This window comes from Eubalaena glacialis, chromosome 6 (genome assembly GCF_028564815.1).
Source record: "Eubalaena glacialis isolate mEubGla1 chromosome 6, mEubGla1.1.hap2.+ XY, whole genome shotgun sequence".
Classification (NCBI taxonomy): domain Eukaryota; kingdom Metazoa; phylum Chordata; class Mammalia; order Artiodactyla; family Balaenidae; genus Eubalaena; species Eubalaena glacialis.
The window spans coordinates 144,704,336-144,721,167 of NC_083721.1; the positions used below are offsets into that span (position 1 = coordinate 144,704,336).

Consider the following 16,832-nt stretch of genomic DNA (forward strand, 5'->3'; position numbering starts at 1 on the left):
TAAAAAAAATAGCCCTTGCTCTATACTCTTCCCCATCAAATGGGGATAACAAATTTTTAAAGATATTAAAAGATGTATTTCACAAAGCAATATATCTTAACTCTACAGAGACAGAAACATACAGTACACATACATTATAAATTCCTTGAGTAGAATAGTCTAATATTCTTTTTTGTCATCCCAGCACAATGCCTGCCACGTAAGTGTTTGATAAATATTTACTAAATGGATTATGTGTATTCAGACCATAGAAGGAAAAAGTTCCAAATGGGTGACAGAAACTTTAACAACAAGATATGCTCCCCATGGGAAAATTCTAATGGTAATTAATAATGTACTCAAGGTGAGCCTTCAGTGAAAAGTTATGTGGCACTTTGTAAGATGTTTATCTACACTAACTGTTCAGTAATTAAAAAAAATTTTTTTGCAGCAACATGGATGGACCTAGAGATTATCATACTAAGTGAAGTAAGTCTGACAGAGAAAGACAAGTATCATGTATCACTTATATGTGGAATCTAAAAAAATGATACAAATGAACTTATTTACAAAACAGAAATAGACACACAGACACAGAAAACAAACTTATGGTTACCAAAGAGGAAGGGGGGGAGGGATAAAACAGGAGTGTGGGATTAACACATACACAGTACTATCAATATACATAAAATAGATAATCAACAAGGACCTACTGTATAGCACAGGGAACTATACTCAATATTTTGTAATAACCTATAAGGGAAAAGAATCTGAAAAATAATATAAGAATATATATATATATAAACTGAATTACTGTGCTGTACAACTGAAGCTAACATAACATTGTAAATCAACTATACTTCAATAAAAAAAACAAAACACTTTAGGTCAAAAGAGATCCTATAAACAGATGTTATTATATTTGGGAAATTTGAAATTAGACATTCAGAGATCTCAGATAACAAAATGTCATCTCTTTCCATTAGAAATGTTTCTCGAGACAGCAGAGAACTACAGTGAGAAAGCCAACACATGAAAAAATACAGAATGATATCAAGTCTTGCTAACATGAGACTGAGTCATTCCTGTATGGCTTAAAGTAACAGACAGATAGAAGGTCACTTGGGAGAGAATTTAGCAATTTCTCTACTTATATTTTGACGTTAGCATGACGTCCCATTTGAGCATATGAAATGTTTTCTGGGCAAAGCATTTTATTTCCACTTAATTATTCTAACTAGAGCAAGTGCAGGTTTTCTGCCTGGGATGTGTTGAAGGTCTAGACTGATATTTCAAATCCTGGGACACTCACAGAGCTCGAAAGCAGACAGTGTAGACAGTCTCAGGTGTTTTACAAACCTTCGGGTTTTTGTGGGTTTTATTTATTTATTTATTTTTTTGGCCCAGGCTTTCAATGAGGGGAGTGCCCCCTGGTGGAAATGCTTGAAAATATTATTAGAAAATGTTTTGATTAGAATGTGTTAATTACTTTTTTAAAGAGAATGATGTCACTTGAGAAAATTCTGGATGCGAAATGACTGGCATTAGAATCCGGATATGGGAATGCACGTTTTGGTCCTGTTTGGGTTGTTGTTGAGTAGCTACATTTATGGATTCAAGATGTATGTGGCCCTTGTTTCCCATTTTCCATGACTGAAAATCCAGTTAAGACTTGCCAAGTTAGGTCAAGGTCATTTGTAGTAATCCCCCATGGTGGACAGTAAGAGAGATCTCTTACCAAAAACTTTTCTTCATGCTAAAAAATAACACGTCAAGGTCATCATGTACCATACTTGCTATGGCTGAAATACCAGGACTAAAATATTTACCAATATTATGCCCCATAGGTGCTCAATAAATTTGCTGAATGAAATTAAACAAAATCATTAGTCATTTTTGTTTCCAAAAAGAACTTGCGATTTTGTATATTATGTAGTATGTTACCAGCACCTCATGGATATCAATTTTATGGGAAACGAGAAGCTGCTTTTCATGGCACTTCACATCTTCCAATTGTTCAAGACGTGCTCTATACATGAAAACGTAAAATTATTCTGCATCGCCGTTCCATAGCGGTTGTGAGATGTCTAATGTTTTCAATTAAAGAGTGAACTTGCTGATGAATTCCTAAACCTTTTTTACATTCCAGAAAGAGTTTACAAGTAAAATTCATTAGTATTGGAAAAGAAAGAAAAACCTTCAATAAATATTATCAGTACTTCCAAAAGCTAATTATGAATTCTTTAAAACAGCAGATAAGCGAAAGAGACTGCCAATATGAACAAAAAGCCTGTCTGGCCTCCCGTTTGTCTCCTCTTTGAACATAATCACTGATTCAAATAGATTTTTATCAGCTTCGTGGAACTTCAAAGCCCTCAGAAGGAAAATATGATTTGATGAAACCTCCCTCTAAAAATAAAACATGTAGAAGATTCTTCAAGGCTACCTGCCTCTTGTTTGGTGAATTTTTAATCACACATCCAGGTGAAAGACTACTTTCAAACTCCACCTCCTACCTTGGACTCAGGCCAAGCAAGTTATAAGCAGACACATTTATCTCTGTCGGTTGGGAGGCCAAACAAGAGCTGTCACATTGGGGTAATAGCACCTTTTTACCTTTTATTCAATAGTGATATGGAGAGTGGACTTTTCTTAAATTACACTGTGAAGAATTATAGGAACACAGTAGCAATTTCTGTTATACTTAAGCAGGCAAATTTCTCTCCACCACATAATTTACAGAACTCAAATTCAATAAAACATTACATGATGGTCCATTACTGTTATCAGTTTTGAATAATCCATCTTCATTCTTTATTTTACTGGAAAATAAAGTGTGCCAAAGACAAGAGGAGGGGGGAGAAAAAAGGGGAAAAGCCACAGAATGGGATCAGAGTTAAACTATGGGATTTATTTAAAAAAGGAGGGGGGCAGCACTAAAGAATATATTTTCTTCTATCATGACCTTTAAATAGCAATAATACAGAGGAGTGAATTGAAAAGTATAAATCTAGAAGCTTCAGCAATTAATTTTAGCCATGGGTTTCCATTAAAAAGACATCAAGTAGGCATAACTGAATGAATGACAGATGCTAAAAGCTGGTACCTTCCGTAGCAATTAAAGAACATATGCCCATCAATTCAGAAGGGGGAAACATCCTTGAAACAAGGAATTATATAAATTTCATCACAAACTTTCAGAAAAGGTAGACTTTTTTTTCATCTTTTTGTTTTCTTTTGTTTTCAACTTTTTAAAAAAAATAGTGATATAGGAATGTCTTAAAAGAGAGGGTATGTTTTAATTCAGGAGACCCAATTAAGCTGATGAGAAAATTCTCCAATGAAGAGTTGAAAGATGAGACCCAGGATTTTAAAGTTATACAGAGCTGTCGATATTCTCAACTCACAACAGCATTATCTATTACATGAATGTTTTAACATACTGTTTATAGGATGCCAGTATCTTTATCCGATCACATCAGAGAACTTTGCATTTGTATGTACATATTTTACATTAATTTTTTTAAAACCTGGAGACGGAATTGCACACTCTAATAAGTACACACAAATGTGTCTGTGCGGTTTAACTCTGCAGAGCTCCTGCTCTATACATATGCATTAGCATGTGTATTTTCACCCTCCACACTCACACCATACACTCTCACGATGCACCTGCTTTTATTGAAATGCATACAGTTTGAAATAAACATACTACATACACGCATATGAATGTATAATCATTAAAATAAATGCAGCTGTGTGTGTACGCGTGAGTGTGCGTGGCGTTTTGGTATGACCACCGAAAAGACATGCATGCTTGCGTGTTCCAAAGCGAATTCTCCAAAAGTGAACTCTTAAATATACATACATAGACAATGACTCTCATTGAAATCAGACAGCTTCAAACATGGCCCATCATCCACTTCGACGGAGGAGTCCCAATTACCTCTATACAGGTTTAAAACCAAACCCCTCTGTCATCCGGGGCTCCAGACAATTTTTCGGTAATGACGCTTTCTCAACTGGCTATTATTAATAAAGAGATGGGTATCAAGCTGCACCCGGGTTTCATTCTCCTCTCTCCCTTGAAAACATTAAGTCACTGTTTTCAATGTTAACCACAGAGATAACCATCTTTTCAAAGAGATTGATAGGGTATAAAATAGAGAACTCTGTCTTTTTTCCAGTAACAAACCCTATTGATATCTGTGGAATCTGTCCATGTGAAAACCCAAGGAGAACAAATGGTCACTCTCCAGGGTGATGCCTGGGACATTACAGCCCCACAGAAGAAAAAACACACTGATGGGTGGTGACCTTACCCTTTTCACCTTCAGCTGGACTCTCTTTACTACATAAAACACATTTTCCTTGGTCCTTTAAGAAATAACAATTTGCTCAATTTCCAAAATGCTTTCCACTGAATCTGTGAGTCATTTGTGTCCATGTCAATGCTTGTCTTCGTGGGCTTTCAATTCAGTTCAACAAGCAACTTTTAGGCAGAGACCTGCCTAGTTTTTGCCCAATACTGAGAACTACTGGTAGTTACTGCTAGTTACAAAAACAAAGGATGCTGCCAGAAACAGGAGTAGCTAGAAGGCTGACTTGATTCTTTCATCCATTCATTTTTTTAAAATAATGACCCTCCAACTGAATAGGGGTGTCATATTAAATTTACCAGCTAATAATGAACACATTTTTAAGTTGTAAAGATATATTAATAAAACTAGGTAAAACCATACAATTTTAACCTGAGAAATAACTTTGCAACCACCCTTTTAAACACAGACAGATGATGTACAAAAAACAGTTAAAGAAACTGAAAACACTGAGTTAAAGGCTTTGTAAGGCCTCCTAAGTTTCAATCCAGTGAAGGCAAGCCAAAAATAAGTCACAGCTGGGATTCTCCTAGGTATGGAAACTCTGCCAGCAAGGAATTAATACTAGATATTTTTGTACCCGGATTTTATTCTTATTACCATGTAATAAACAAAATAACTTAAATACGAAAGGAAAGTATGAGTCAGGCCAAAAAAAAAAAAATTGACAGAAGAAAGAACAGTGGTAAAACAAGAAAGTTAAAAGGACATAATGTCCTCATTCTAATCAAAGTTACATGTTCTTCTGGGGTTTTTCTGGTGTGTGTGTGTGTGTGTAATAAACACCATGTACATATCATACTAGTTTCCAAAAAAAGACATTTAAAAAAAATCCTCTCATTCAGTGTTTAATGGAATCAATTTTTTTAGGGCTTTTCAGATGTCTTTATCTTAGGTCTTCTCCTGTATATCACCCTTTCTCCACATCCTGCTAAACATCTTCCTTGCTGATAATATCTTCACAGGAATTTGCCCAGGAGGACAAAGGTGTGAACACAAAGGGTATATGCAAATCTCAGTGAGAAGTCTCAAGCTAAGGCCTCCAAGGCCAAGCCTACCCCAGGGCCTGTTTTGTAAATAGTTTTATTGAAACACAATATCCACACCATGCATTTCTGTCTATGGCTGCTATGGCCCTCAAAGACTAAAATACTTATTATCTGGCCTATTACCGAAAAGGTCTGCTGATCTCTGGTCTAGGAAAGGTGGATAGTGGGCTAGAAGCCTGGAGCCCTACCAATGGCCTTCACCAAGTCCTGAAACCTTTCTCAATCTGCTACTAACAGTCTATAATTCCATTATATAAAAGCATAGGTAATGTCAGTTTGAAATATTTTCGATATTTATTCTTTCAAGGCCCCTGAATCAGGATCGATTTGTACACAGCTTTCTCTTGGTAGAAGAGGTTTACGATAAGGAGAGAAATGATAAAATGCAGGCACCCCCAGGTACAGACAATATGACCACAGGGAGAGAAGGAAAAAAATGTTAGTACAAAGTAACAGCATAAACATCAGTATAGATGGGATGAAAGAAGGAAGAGAAAAAGACAGAGAGGAACCATTTACACATAAAACAAAACTGACCTGAGTTCTGTTAAAAGCCACACGTGCAAATACTGCCTGGGAGATTCCTGCCCGTTTCAGTTCGTCACGTACCCACTGGTAGATTTCGGAAGACACCTCTGTGTTGGTGGAAACCTGTTGCTCCAAAGGCTTATTCATAGATCTACTGACAGGGGGAGGGTGGTTCAAGTACTGTTGGTTTAAGGATTGCTGGGCTAGAAGTCTGTTCACTGCATACTGCTGGTTCAGCAGCTGAGCCATCACCAGCTGCTGGTTGACCAACTGAGGACTGATGGGCGTTGACACGAGCCCAGGGTGCAGGTTGGGAAGAGGGGTCCGGACAGAGGGCTGGCTGCCATGGGAGAGCTGCGCGGGGGACGGGGGCTGCTCCGCGGTGTTCCCTGGGACCGGCTGCTGGCCAAAGTTGACGTGGTTGGCACCTTGCTGGGATAGTTCAGAGAGACTATCCATTTCCACTGAAGTGGACGAGAAGGAAAATCACATTGAGCCAACAATGATCTGCATTGATAAGGATCTCCCATCATTCCCTAATACAGACAGAAGGCACAGGGCACACCCAAGGTCCGAGGAAACTAAGAACATCTCAAGATGGAATGCAACTGGCTATGTTTTTACTTTTGTCTTCTGCACCATGGCACAAACTTTGAAAGGGGGATAACACTTTCTAGTTTGATAATGTGGTTTACATTTAAGGCTGGAAATCAATTATTTTCAAATTCTATGTGACTAGTTTGGGGGTCAAACGATTATTCACTCTTACTTCTTATAAGGCAACATTTATTTTAAAACAGCTTCTAGGGAATTCCCTGGCAGTCCAGTGGTTAGGACTTGGCGTTTTCACTGCTGAGGACCTGGGTTCGATCCCTGGTCGGGGACCTAAGATCCTTCAAGCCACGTGGTGCATGCGGCCCAAAAAAAAAAAAAAGTCGCTTCTAGAAGAACACTATTTGCTTAACGGCAACTAGAAAGAGTGAGTGGGGCTAGGAAAAGATCATATGCAACTGTAGAAAAAAGAAATATGCAAGTATTTTCTCATAATATATACATTAACTGTTACTACTCTAGGCAAAAAGTTTGCAAGAAAAAAAGAGTACACAAATGTTACTTATGTTCAATTTTAACCTAGCCGTTAATATAAAAAAAGTAATCAATATAATAAATAATAAAAGTGGTCATAATGATCAGTAATGATAACTCAGTGCATGCTGAACACTGGGCTGGGTATCTTATACGTCCTGTTTTGCTGAATTCTAACTATCATGTTAGATGACGGGTATAGCTGCAAATATTTCTTAGAATGAAGCAAAGGACTTAATGCATTGCAAGCCAGCATACCCAGTGTTGCTAAGACCCAAATGCTTCTTGAAGAAGCTGTGACCATCACCAGATGCTACGACAATCTTTCAAGGAAGGGGTGGGGAGTCACTCTGATGCAATGGTGATACTGTCACCATCTTGCAATTTATTAGCACCCACACAGGACGAACATTTCTCCCTTGGCTAGATCCCTCACAGGGACTGGCTGAGAGTGAACAGTAAGTGTGTCAACTGCTTTCCTGCTACAAGGAAGAGACTGCTTTGATGCTCTTGACCTGAAAGGCTGAGGATGGTCAGTAGGTGAGTCTTTCTAAATAGTACACCATGGGAATTCCCTGGCGGTCCAGTGGTTAAGACTCCGCACTTTCACTGCTGTGGGGTCCGGGTTTGATCCCTCGCTGGGGAACTAAGATCCCACAAGCCATGCGGTGTGGCCAATAAATAAATAAATAGCACACCATGCTTCCCATGTGTGGACTCTGGGTTGATTTTAATCATCATTTCTCTTTTTATTAAATATTCAGGCTTTATATTTAGAGGAACTTATCATATTGCTATAGTCACTGATACATGCAAAATATAACTAAGCATTGGGGAAGAAACCTTCCATTTCTACCAGTGATATCAGTCCAAGTGGGCCATTCATAGGGAATAGTAATTCAAGCAATTATTCCAAAAAATGATGCATTGTCTTCATTACAGCTCTAAGCTATAAACGGCAAAGAATCTGTTTTGGTAGATGGATGGTTTTGCTTCAAATATTAAAAGCTAAAACAGGCTCAAAATTCAGGTTCTCTTGCCTCTTAAAATCTTCAGGAGAAGTTATTATTGTTTTACTAAATGAACGTAATGGACGTAAACAGAAATAGACTTAAAACACAACGTAATGCTATGCATATTAAACATCCCATTCCTATATTATTTGAAAACATTTTATTTGGAAGGTACAAGTATGTGAAAGAAAACCTTAATAGAAATGAAAACATTAACCTTAATCACAGTGTTTGCTTTAACGAACACTAACAAATTCAAGAGGGAGAAATGGCATAATCTAAATGCTAGGGTACAACACACGACTTTTATCTGTCACTTCACACTGCAGATAATTTTAATGTATTTCCTGTGTAACAAATATTGACCTAAAGTTACATGTTAAGATAGGATGCCATGGCATTGAGAGTCTAGAAGTGATGCAATGGTTCTTTGGTTACAGATGGTAAAGCAGTAGGCTCACCAAAGTGCCTATCTGGGGGGGCTGGAGACTATAGCTGTAAACATCACTTGATCTCAACTGTGGAGACTATAAATACAATTGGATACCCTCAAAAATTAGGTGTAAAAATTGGCACTTTCCCTTTCTCTCAAACAAAACTCAAAAAAACATAAAAGCATGATTTATCTCCGAGAGAACCCACAGCCAATATTAGTTATTCAAGGCCTGGTTAGGTCTTCACTGAGATGTTAAAAAATGACAGCTCCCCCCTGCCTCGCCTCCATCTCCTGCATGTCTGACAACCAAGTCAGTTGGGCTGATTTAAACACAAACATTTATTGAATTTAATTATCTCATTATACTCAGACCCACTCCCCACCCTCCAAGAAACATTCTAAATTGATCTCTAATTGGGCAATCACAAGACCTGGCTTTACATGCAACTTGGATAAACCCCCAAATGACACGTAATGGTATGTAGCCACCGCTGCAACGGTTTTCTGCTTACCCATCATATCTTTTGTCTTCTTGAAATGTTTGTACCACCTTCCAAATTCTTGACATTTTGCTGCTGAGACATTTGCATAGTAAGTGCTGTTCACAATGGAAGAAATCATACTCTGCATGAAGAGGGGGATGGAAACAGTTGTAATACACAGCGGCACAAGACAGAACACAGACATGATTTCAATTGTGGAAACTGTAACTTTTTTTCATCAACTGAGTACCAATACATTTTTGTTTCACACTGTAGCCTAAAGCCATGACTTCTTCAAAGTCAATAAGTAGAGCATCAAATGCTTTATTTAAGTAGAAAGCAACAGTCCACTGAGACTGGTATAAAATGATCACACCCACAGACTTTGCTCTAGTATGTATGGGACCTCCACCAATGTCATCTGTTCCAGGGCGGACAAACTTCAAACTTCCACCGATCCCAATAAATCCAAATACTTGGAGACGACTTTCTGATTGTAATTCATAAATAAATGCCACTTTGTGGTTTGGTGACTAAATTCTCCATCCTTGCAACTCCCAGGATGGCCCAGGGACCATAATATCAGCATCATCTGGAAGCTTATTAGAAATGCAGAATATTGGGCCCTACCCCAGACTTGGTCAAGCAGCACCTGCATTTTAATCAGATCCCCGGGGATTCGCGTGCCCACTAAAGTTTGGGAAACACCCCTTGCACTTTCCACTCACAGTATCTGGGTTTCACTTGGAGGTAAACTAACACTGTTGCAAGCCTGACTGACCACATTTAAGAAGAGAAAAACTATTCACAAGATCCTCTAACAGAAGAAAAAAATATGCTGCAATCTTATTGCTAGCTTCATATATAGTAAAGCTTGGGTTTTGAATTTCAAACTAACTGTATCATTTTTAAAAATACGCATTTCATGGTGACTCATCTCTCAAGGATACCACAAAAAAGAAAACGCCCTATTTTGTCACTTGTCTGAATCCTGCTTCTAATAACAAAAGCTTGGAAAATGGAGTCAACAGTTTAACATAGAAAAATGAAGACAGACAATGATTTTGATGTATTACTAGTTTTGTCTTTTTTTTAAAACTCATTTTCAACAAAGAAAAGTATTTTCTTCCCAGGAAATTTTGGTCCTGGTCATTTCAGTGACTTGATCATGGTTATTTCCAGCCACAACACTCATATTCTCTAGTAGTGGGTAAATTAATTTCCAATTGAGTCGTAGGAATAATTAGACTTTGCAGAGCCAATCTGTCTTCCACTCCTGTGTGTAGAAACATGAGAACTTACATTTACAGACTTCAGGTGGTCTATGGTGAAACGGTTTACACAAGGCGGGGAACAACCAGAAAAGCCAGTTTGGGGACAAAAGGATTTTTACATCGTTATCTTCTTTAAGCTACTTCTAATGTAGAGCTCTTTTGATTATCATTCATTCTCCTGACATCCGTCATCAGTGTTAATTTTGTAACATGCACACATTCCCGTAATATGTAAACCTTGGGGATCTTTGAAGAACTTCCAGTGAAGGATAAGCTGGAGTTACATTACTGATGTAAAACATGGCTATCTTTCCTAAGAGGCACTATGATATCTTTTTTTTTTTTTGACACTTTCTACTGCATAGTCATTTTTACATTTCTCTAAAAAGACATTCTTAATGTGCTCACGATACTCTGCCATTAATCCAGACCTAAGAGAGTCCCTCAGTCCAAGGTACAAAAAGATACTTAGCAAGGTTGCCAAAACCAGACCCAGAAGATTACCTGATCCAGTTAACAATCTGTCAGCTTCAATCACACTTACTCTATTGTAATGATGGATCAATAAAGTCAGACACTAACAAAACTACTGAGATGGCTGATGGATCACTGTGATTCTGCAAATGGGTGACAGCCCATGTTCTTCTACTTTGGTCCAATTTTTTAAAAATTATTACTCTTCAACTTAGACATGCTGGCAGATTCTTAAATGTTAACATAATAGTACATGTAAATTTTAGATGTAGCTTATGTCTTAGTTTTCAGGAAAGTCTGAAATATCAAAATTTTGCTGAGGTTTCTGACAAATGTCCAGGCTACCTGACTTTGCCAACGGTTCCATCTATGAGATTTGCTCTTTGCTGCGCACCTACTACGTCCCTGGCTGGTACTAGGGATACAAGGGCAGATAAGATACAGCCTCTGCCTACAAGAAGTTTACCGTCTATTAGGAAGACATATGTAAACAGATCATTTCAATTTAATGTGATTCAGTAGAGCAAGAGTGGAAAATATATGGGGGTGGGGGAGGAAGAAAAATATACAATGTGTGGGAAAAAGAAAAAAAAAAACATCTGAAATATTTTTATAAAACTAGAGCCCATATGTAACAGTGCTATGTAGTTCATTATTACCCATATGTGGAAAATAATATCCATATGTGCGTGTTCATCAAAGCTTCCCCCTGCCCTCGTTTAACCCTAAATTGGTAGGCTCTGTCCTTAAGTGACTTTCTGGATGCTTTCTACTCTGTCAAGTGGTGTGTGCTTAGGGAAACTCTGAATAACGTAAATATTAGCCTCAGTGAGACATAAGTCAAAAGGCTAATCCACAGGTTATGACGCATGCCAAAGCAACTTTTTAGATTCTCTATCTTTCTGTGCTTTTAGGGGGCCGGGAAATAGTCCATAATTCAGGTAACTTGGGGTCACCTCTATTTTTACTGGAACAATATGCAGTGATATGTCCAACTAAACTGCTCAGACAGCCACTGTGTGAGACATTTTTTTTCCCTGTGGTAAAATCTCCACTGAAGGCTTAGGCATGGCATCGAACTAGGTCTATGAGTTTTAAAGGCAGGGAAGAGAGATTTCAGAATTTTGGGGGGCACGTGGTATTTGAAAGATCACATTCAGTCCTGTATCTTAAATTTGGAAAATCATAAAGAAACACCTCTTGTTTTGATAATACAAAGAAGAGAAAGTCAAGATTGATAATACTTTCCTACAGGCTGAGGATGGATAGGGGGTAGGTAAACAAAGATCCATGTTTCTGAGAAAGAGGCTTGGGATTCTTCTGTCAATCAAAAGGAGATACTATGTAGTTTAAAAAGATCACTAACTAAAAAGATTACTCACTAAGCTATGAGTCCATGCAGGTCTGGGGCTCTGTATTACTTTCCAGCCCAAATGCCTGGCATGTATTAAATACACACTAAATGTTCATTTGATGAAGCAGAATCAGCTAAACCTGCATTCAAGTCCAAGATGTATCACATACTGGTAGTGTGACCTCGGTCAGATTAATTGACCACTATGACAATTCCCAGTAATAAACGGGCATGTCAGCAGCAGTCACCTCTTGGAGCTGTTCTAAGAACCTATTCATATGGGCATTTTTTTTTTCATTCATCCAGCAAATATCTATGGAACTCCTGCTATGTGCCTAGAACTCAACAAGTCACTAGAAAAACAATGACTTGAAGAGACATACTATCTCCACTTGGACTGACAATAAATAAAACAATGAATGTGATACAATTAGCACAGAGCCTGGAACATACGGAGTATGGACTTAAGAGAAGTTAATTACTATGACAACCCTCCGCCTCCCTCTTCACTGGCTTTTATTATGTGATCACATTTCAGATCAGTCGAAAGACTATGCTTTAAATAACATATGAGTCTTCGATACAATTTTCAAATGATGTATTTTAAGTCAAAGAAATTTTCTTATGAAAGAACAAAGAGGATACAAATTAAATGATTCAATGACAAGTCGGGTCAAGGGATAACAAGGGAAAACATCAATGAAAAAGAGCATTTCCATTTGTTTCAATATTCCAATTTGGTGGTATCTTCCAAAGCTGGCCAGTAGGTACCAGGTGGTAGCTGACATCAGGAAGATACACACCACTCCTCTGACTTATTTGATCCATGCCCTCTTCCATCTCTAGCTAACAGCTGCTCACCCAGGATACAATTTCAGTGCGGACTCCTGCAAGGCTCTTCCTGACGGCCCAAACATCCCGTACATAGAACCTCTATGGCACCCGTCATGCTGTTTATTTCCTACTAGGTGGGTGAGCCTTGGGACTTATCTCCATATAGCCTGGACCTATCACAGGGCTGGGCACCTATTTGGTGATCGATAAAAGGTCACTGAAATAAGTCATTACTGCAGGCTACCAGAAAGTCCTCCTCTCTGTTTTCTTAAAGGTCAAAGGTAACGTTAGATTAATTGTCACAGGGAATCTTTTCGATCCATCAGTTTTAGCTGTCAAGCTCGAACTCAAAGAGTTTGAAGAACCTTTGTTCTTGAATTTGCAAGAGCTCCCTTCCAGGTTTTTGAAGCTACTTCCGCACAGATGTCTTGGAAGTCACCGAGCTCGGTGCTCCTGTTCTCCCAGATCTCTGGGTGTCTATTTATACGAGCTTCTCCAAAGCACTGGGAAAAGGGCACGACTTGCCTGGCAAGTCTTCTTATTTGGTGGCCAGTCTGTGGAAAGCATCCACGTTCAGGGACTAAAATAACCAGGCTGATAAAACTCCTTCGGTTTAAATCCCAAGTTCAAACGCTACCCAGGAACACAAACCAAGGAAGAGGCCCCAGCTTCCAGCGTCAGGAAATACAGTTTGGAAGTCGGCAGAAATTGGCTGTGGGTCTCCTAACCCCAGTGTGACACAATATTCTCATCCTAGGAGCCAAGTTGTAAGCTTTTCTAAGATCCATAAAGCACATGTCTGCGCCCTATGAGGAGCTCGGGCTCTTTCTGAGAGTCTGCTCGAGTTCCGATCTGAAAGAATGCCATCTTCACAGAAACCCTGGTTCTCTAGAATGATACCATCTGCCACAGGCTGAGCTTCCTTTTCAGCCAAATACATTATTTATAACCTTTCTAATTGTGAAAAGGTAAGGGTGGAATTTTTCTACAGTCTGACTTCGATATGGTTAGAACATTCTGAACCTTTGCTCTCAAATACTGCAGGTCTCTGCATTTGAAAAACAAAAAACAACCCCCAAACCCATAAGGAATTGGTGGAGGTTACATAATTTTTTCAGAATATTCTATCCTGTCAACCCCCCGCTAGAATAGGACGTACACTGTTAAGTATGTATTTATAACACATTTAGAAAACCGAAGGAAGAAGAGTTTTTTATTTTTCTCCTTGGTCATCTTAGGAGCCAAGGAAGAGGTTGAGGGAGAGGTGAGGCCTTCTGAAAAAAAGGTTCATCAACTGGGGAAAGGCAGTGATCTGATTACCCTTACAGTTGCTTTGCTGTGCCTTTAACATCAACAAAAAAACCCACCCCCAAACAATGCTAATCAGGTTATTCAATCATTTAAACCAAAACTGTTCATGCTTTTCTGCCAAATCAACCAACCACAGCAAAATCTGTTATCTTTGATTGCTCAGCTTCCAGTCAAAAAACCAGTTAACCCCGACTATACCAAAAGTTTTCCAAAATACCCTCAAAGCGCTGCGTGCTCATGGAGAAGAAAGAGAAAGCCATGCCATCTTTAAAGGGTAATTGGAGCGCTGGACCCTATTTGCATATTACAGTATACTCTAATAAACTACACAGCCTGTACCGGAAGCTGGCAGCTCCCTAGCATTCATGTGATCTCCATACAGGCTTTCCGTGCACAAATTTTTTTTTTTTTTTTTAACAGGACTGTGATATCATGATCAAAACTTACTAAAGACTTGTGGATGGTCTGACTGAGGTGGGAAGAGGCGCCAGAGCCTCTACAAAATGGAGGTTCACCCAAGTTTAAAGCTTTCAGGCTCCATCAGCAGAGAGGGCAAAAGCTACAACATCTTATTTACACAATTATCTAAATACGATTAAACAGCTGATGGACAAATATTAAACTGGAAAATGTATAGTCATTTCAGCTTAATGTAATCCTCTTTCTGTAAACACCCAAGATGATTTTTTTTCAACCAGAACAGTCCTGACATCTCATAAGCCTAAGGGTGAATAGCAAGAGATTGTTTTTGATAGTTATAAATATTCAAAAGACATGCAGACCATCTGCTTTCATAATACAGGTAAAGCAAGACTGAAATGGGGACTGCTGTATAAAAATGATTCTTTTAACAAAGTCTTCCTCTCCTCGAAAACTATAAAGACAGATGTCAAAAACTGTTTACACAGAGCAATCAGGAGCGTGCAAAATGTAATATTCCTTTTACACACAGTGCTTGCTAAAGAGATTTTTTTTTTCCTTTTTCTTCCCATCTGTGTGTTGCAACACATTTCTACAAGTTAAAAACATTTTTTTTTTTAAACAGAGATCTCATGAATACCCAAAAACATGCTATCTGGTTTCTGAATGCTAATTAATTTCAACTAAGGAATCTGAATATCTTCTTCTGTAGGAAGGAATGTATGTTTTGAATCGGAATACTCCAGAGACACAAGGGAAATCATCTTGCACAGGTTTAATTCTGTAAGGCGATTTTTCATGGTTCTACCTTGTCTGTAATATATATCTGGTACATCCATGTCTTAAATGAAAGCACATCACTGCTAATGTCTTTGGCATGAAGTCTAAAATAATTGTTTTCTGAAATAAATGTCCGTGCATGCAGAATGTATATACAGAAACCTTTAACGTCTCGGGCGACACACAGTGATGCTTTATAAAGCCCCGCAGTTAATTTTCAGGGTTGGAACACTAATCTTGACAGTAACCTTTTTATGTATTGTATTAATGGCACAGAGACATTAAGCACCTTTTTATAATTTTCAATAAAATGAGCATTTACTGAACAATCTGTCAAACTGCTGGCTCTCTATTCCTTTACATTTTTATCTTTTGACAAGTGTAACTTCACACACTCAGCCGGCCCTCCCCTTTCTCTAGGTCCGGCCTGCCTATGGCCTGAAATTTCACAGCAGGGTTTTAGATGCGCGTGGGAAACTTAAAGGTCAAATTTTAACTTCAGATCAAATGGAATCAACTCCACATTCAAATACTGTTTTAATAGGGATTCTCAGTAAATGGGGTTTTCTTTTCATCCCAAAGGATATCAAATACTACAAACAAGGCATCATAGGAGATGGTGACATGGAACGAATTTGTTGAAAATTCACAGGTAGTCCCCATCTGGTATTGAGGGAGGGGTGGGGAGAGGAGGAAGGGAATCAGGTTTCAATTTATGGGAAGCAAATGGCAGGATTTCTAAGTGTCATATTCTGTTTGTGATGTTAGCTTATGTTCCCCAAATCTTTCCCTCTGGATCCTTTATTGCTTTCTAAGCTATTCTCTTGGGAGATACAACTGGGGCATATTCGGCATCTCAATTTGTTGAGAAAAGACTAATCACTTCTAAATTTTACTTAAACTCCAGTTGTCATAGTTATGGCTCTTGCCATCTTGATCAATCCCGGTGCCTGAAAATGGCATCGTCACACAAAGTCACCCTTGTATCGTGCTAAAAATAGAAACTTGGTACAACGCTCCAAAGGAATACAAAAGGAAGCACAAAGAGAACCTGGGCAATTCTGTTTTAATTCTCTTACTACATTTCCTAAAGATGAAAATGTGACCGTTTCGAAGCACAGGAATTTTATGTAATGGTTTAAATAGCCAATTCATCATTTTTAAAGGAAATGCTGGCTCACAGTTCGTATGGCTTTTCCGCATAATTAAAGTAATTTTACATAAGGCCCAGATAATATCTTTTGACCAGATTCTCTATTCTTTTTGTATAAGTATCGGTCTAGATCGTTCTTAACGCTACTGAAACCTTCTTATTCAAACGAATTGAATATGTTGGTAAAGAGCTTAAATTACAAAATATTTGCTAAGAAGTGTACTGTTACTAAGGGCATGTAATATTTCAAATTAACTGCACACAGAGGCTTAGGTTTGCT

The 16,832-nt window shown here is 38.3% G+C and overlaps 1 protein-coding gene across 3 annotated transcripts in view; it reads right to left on the minus strand.

The window, feature by feature from the left end:
- Positions 1-16,832, minus strand: part of SATB1 (SATB homeobox 1) — a 98,255-nt gene that overhangs the window by 41,099 nt on the left and 40,324 nt on the right. For all 3 annotated transcript variants that reach the window (XM_061194723.1, XM_061194722.1, XM_061194724.1), the window contains 2 exons: positions 8,983-9,094; positions 5,945-6,399 (listed from right to left, as the gene is read on the minus strand). In XM_061194723.1, coding sequence (XP_061050706.1) covers positions 5,945-6,399; positions 8,983-9,094 — 567 coding nt within the window. The remainder of the gene's footprint in view (positions 1-5,944; positions 6,400-8,982; positions 9,095-16,832) is intronic.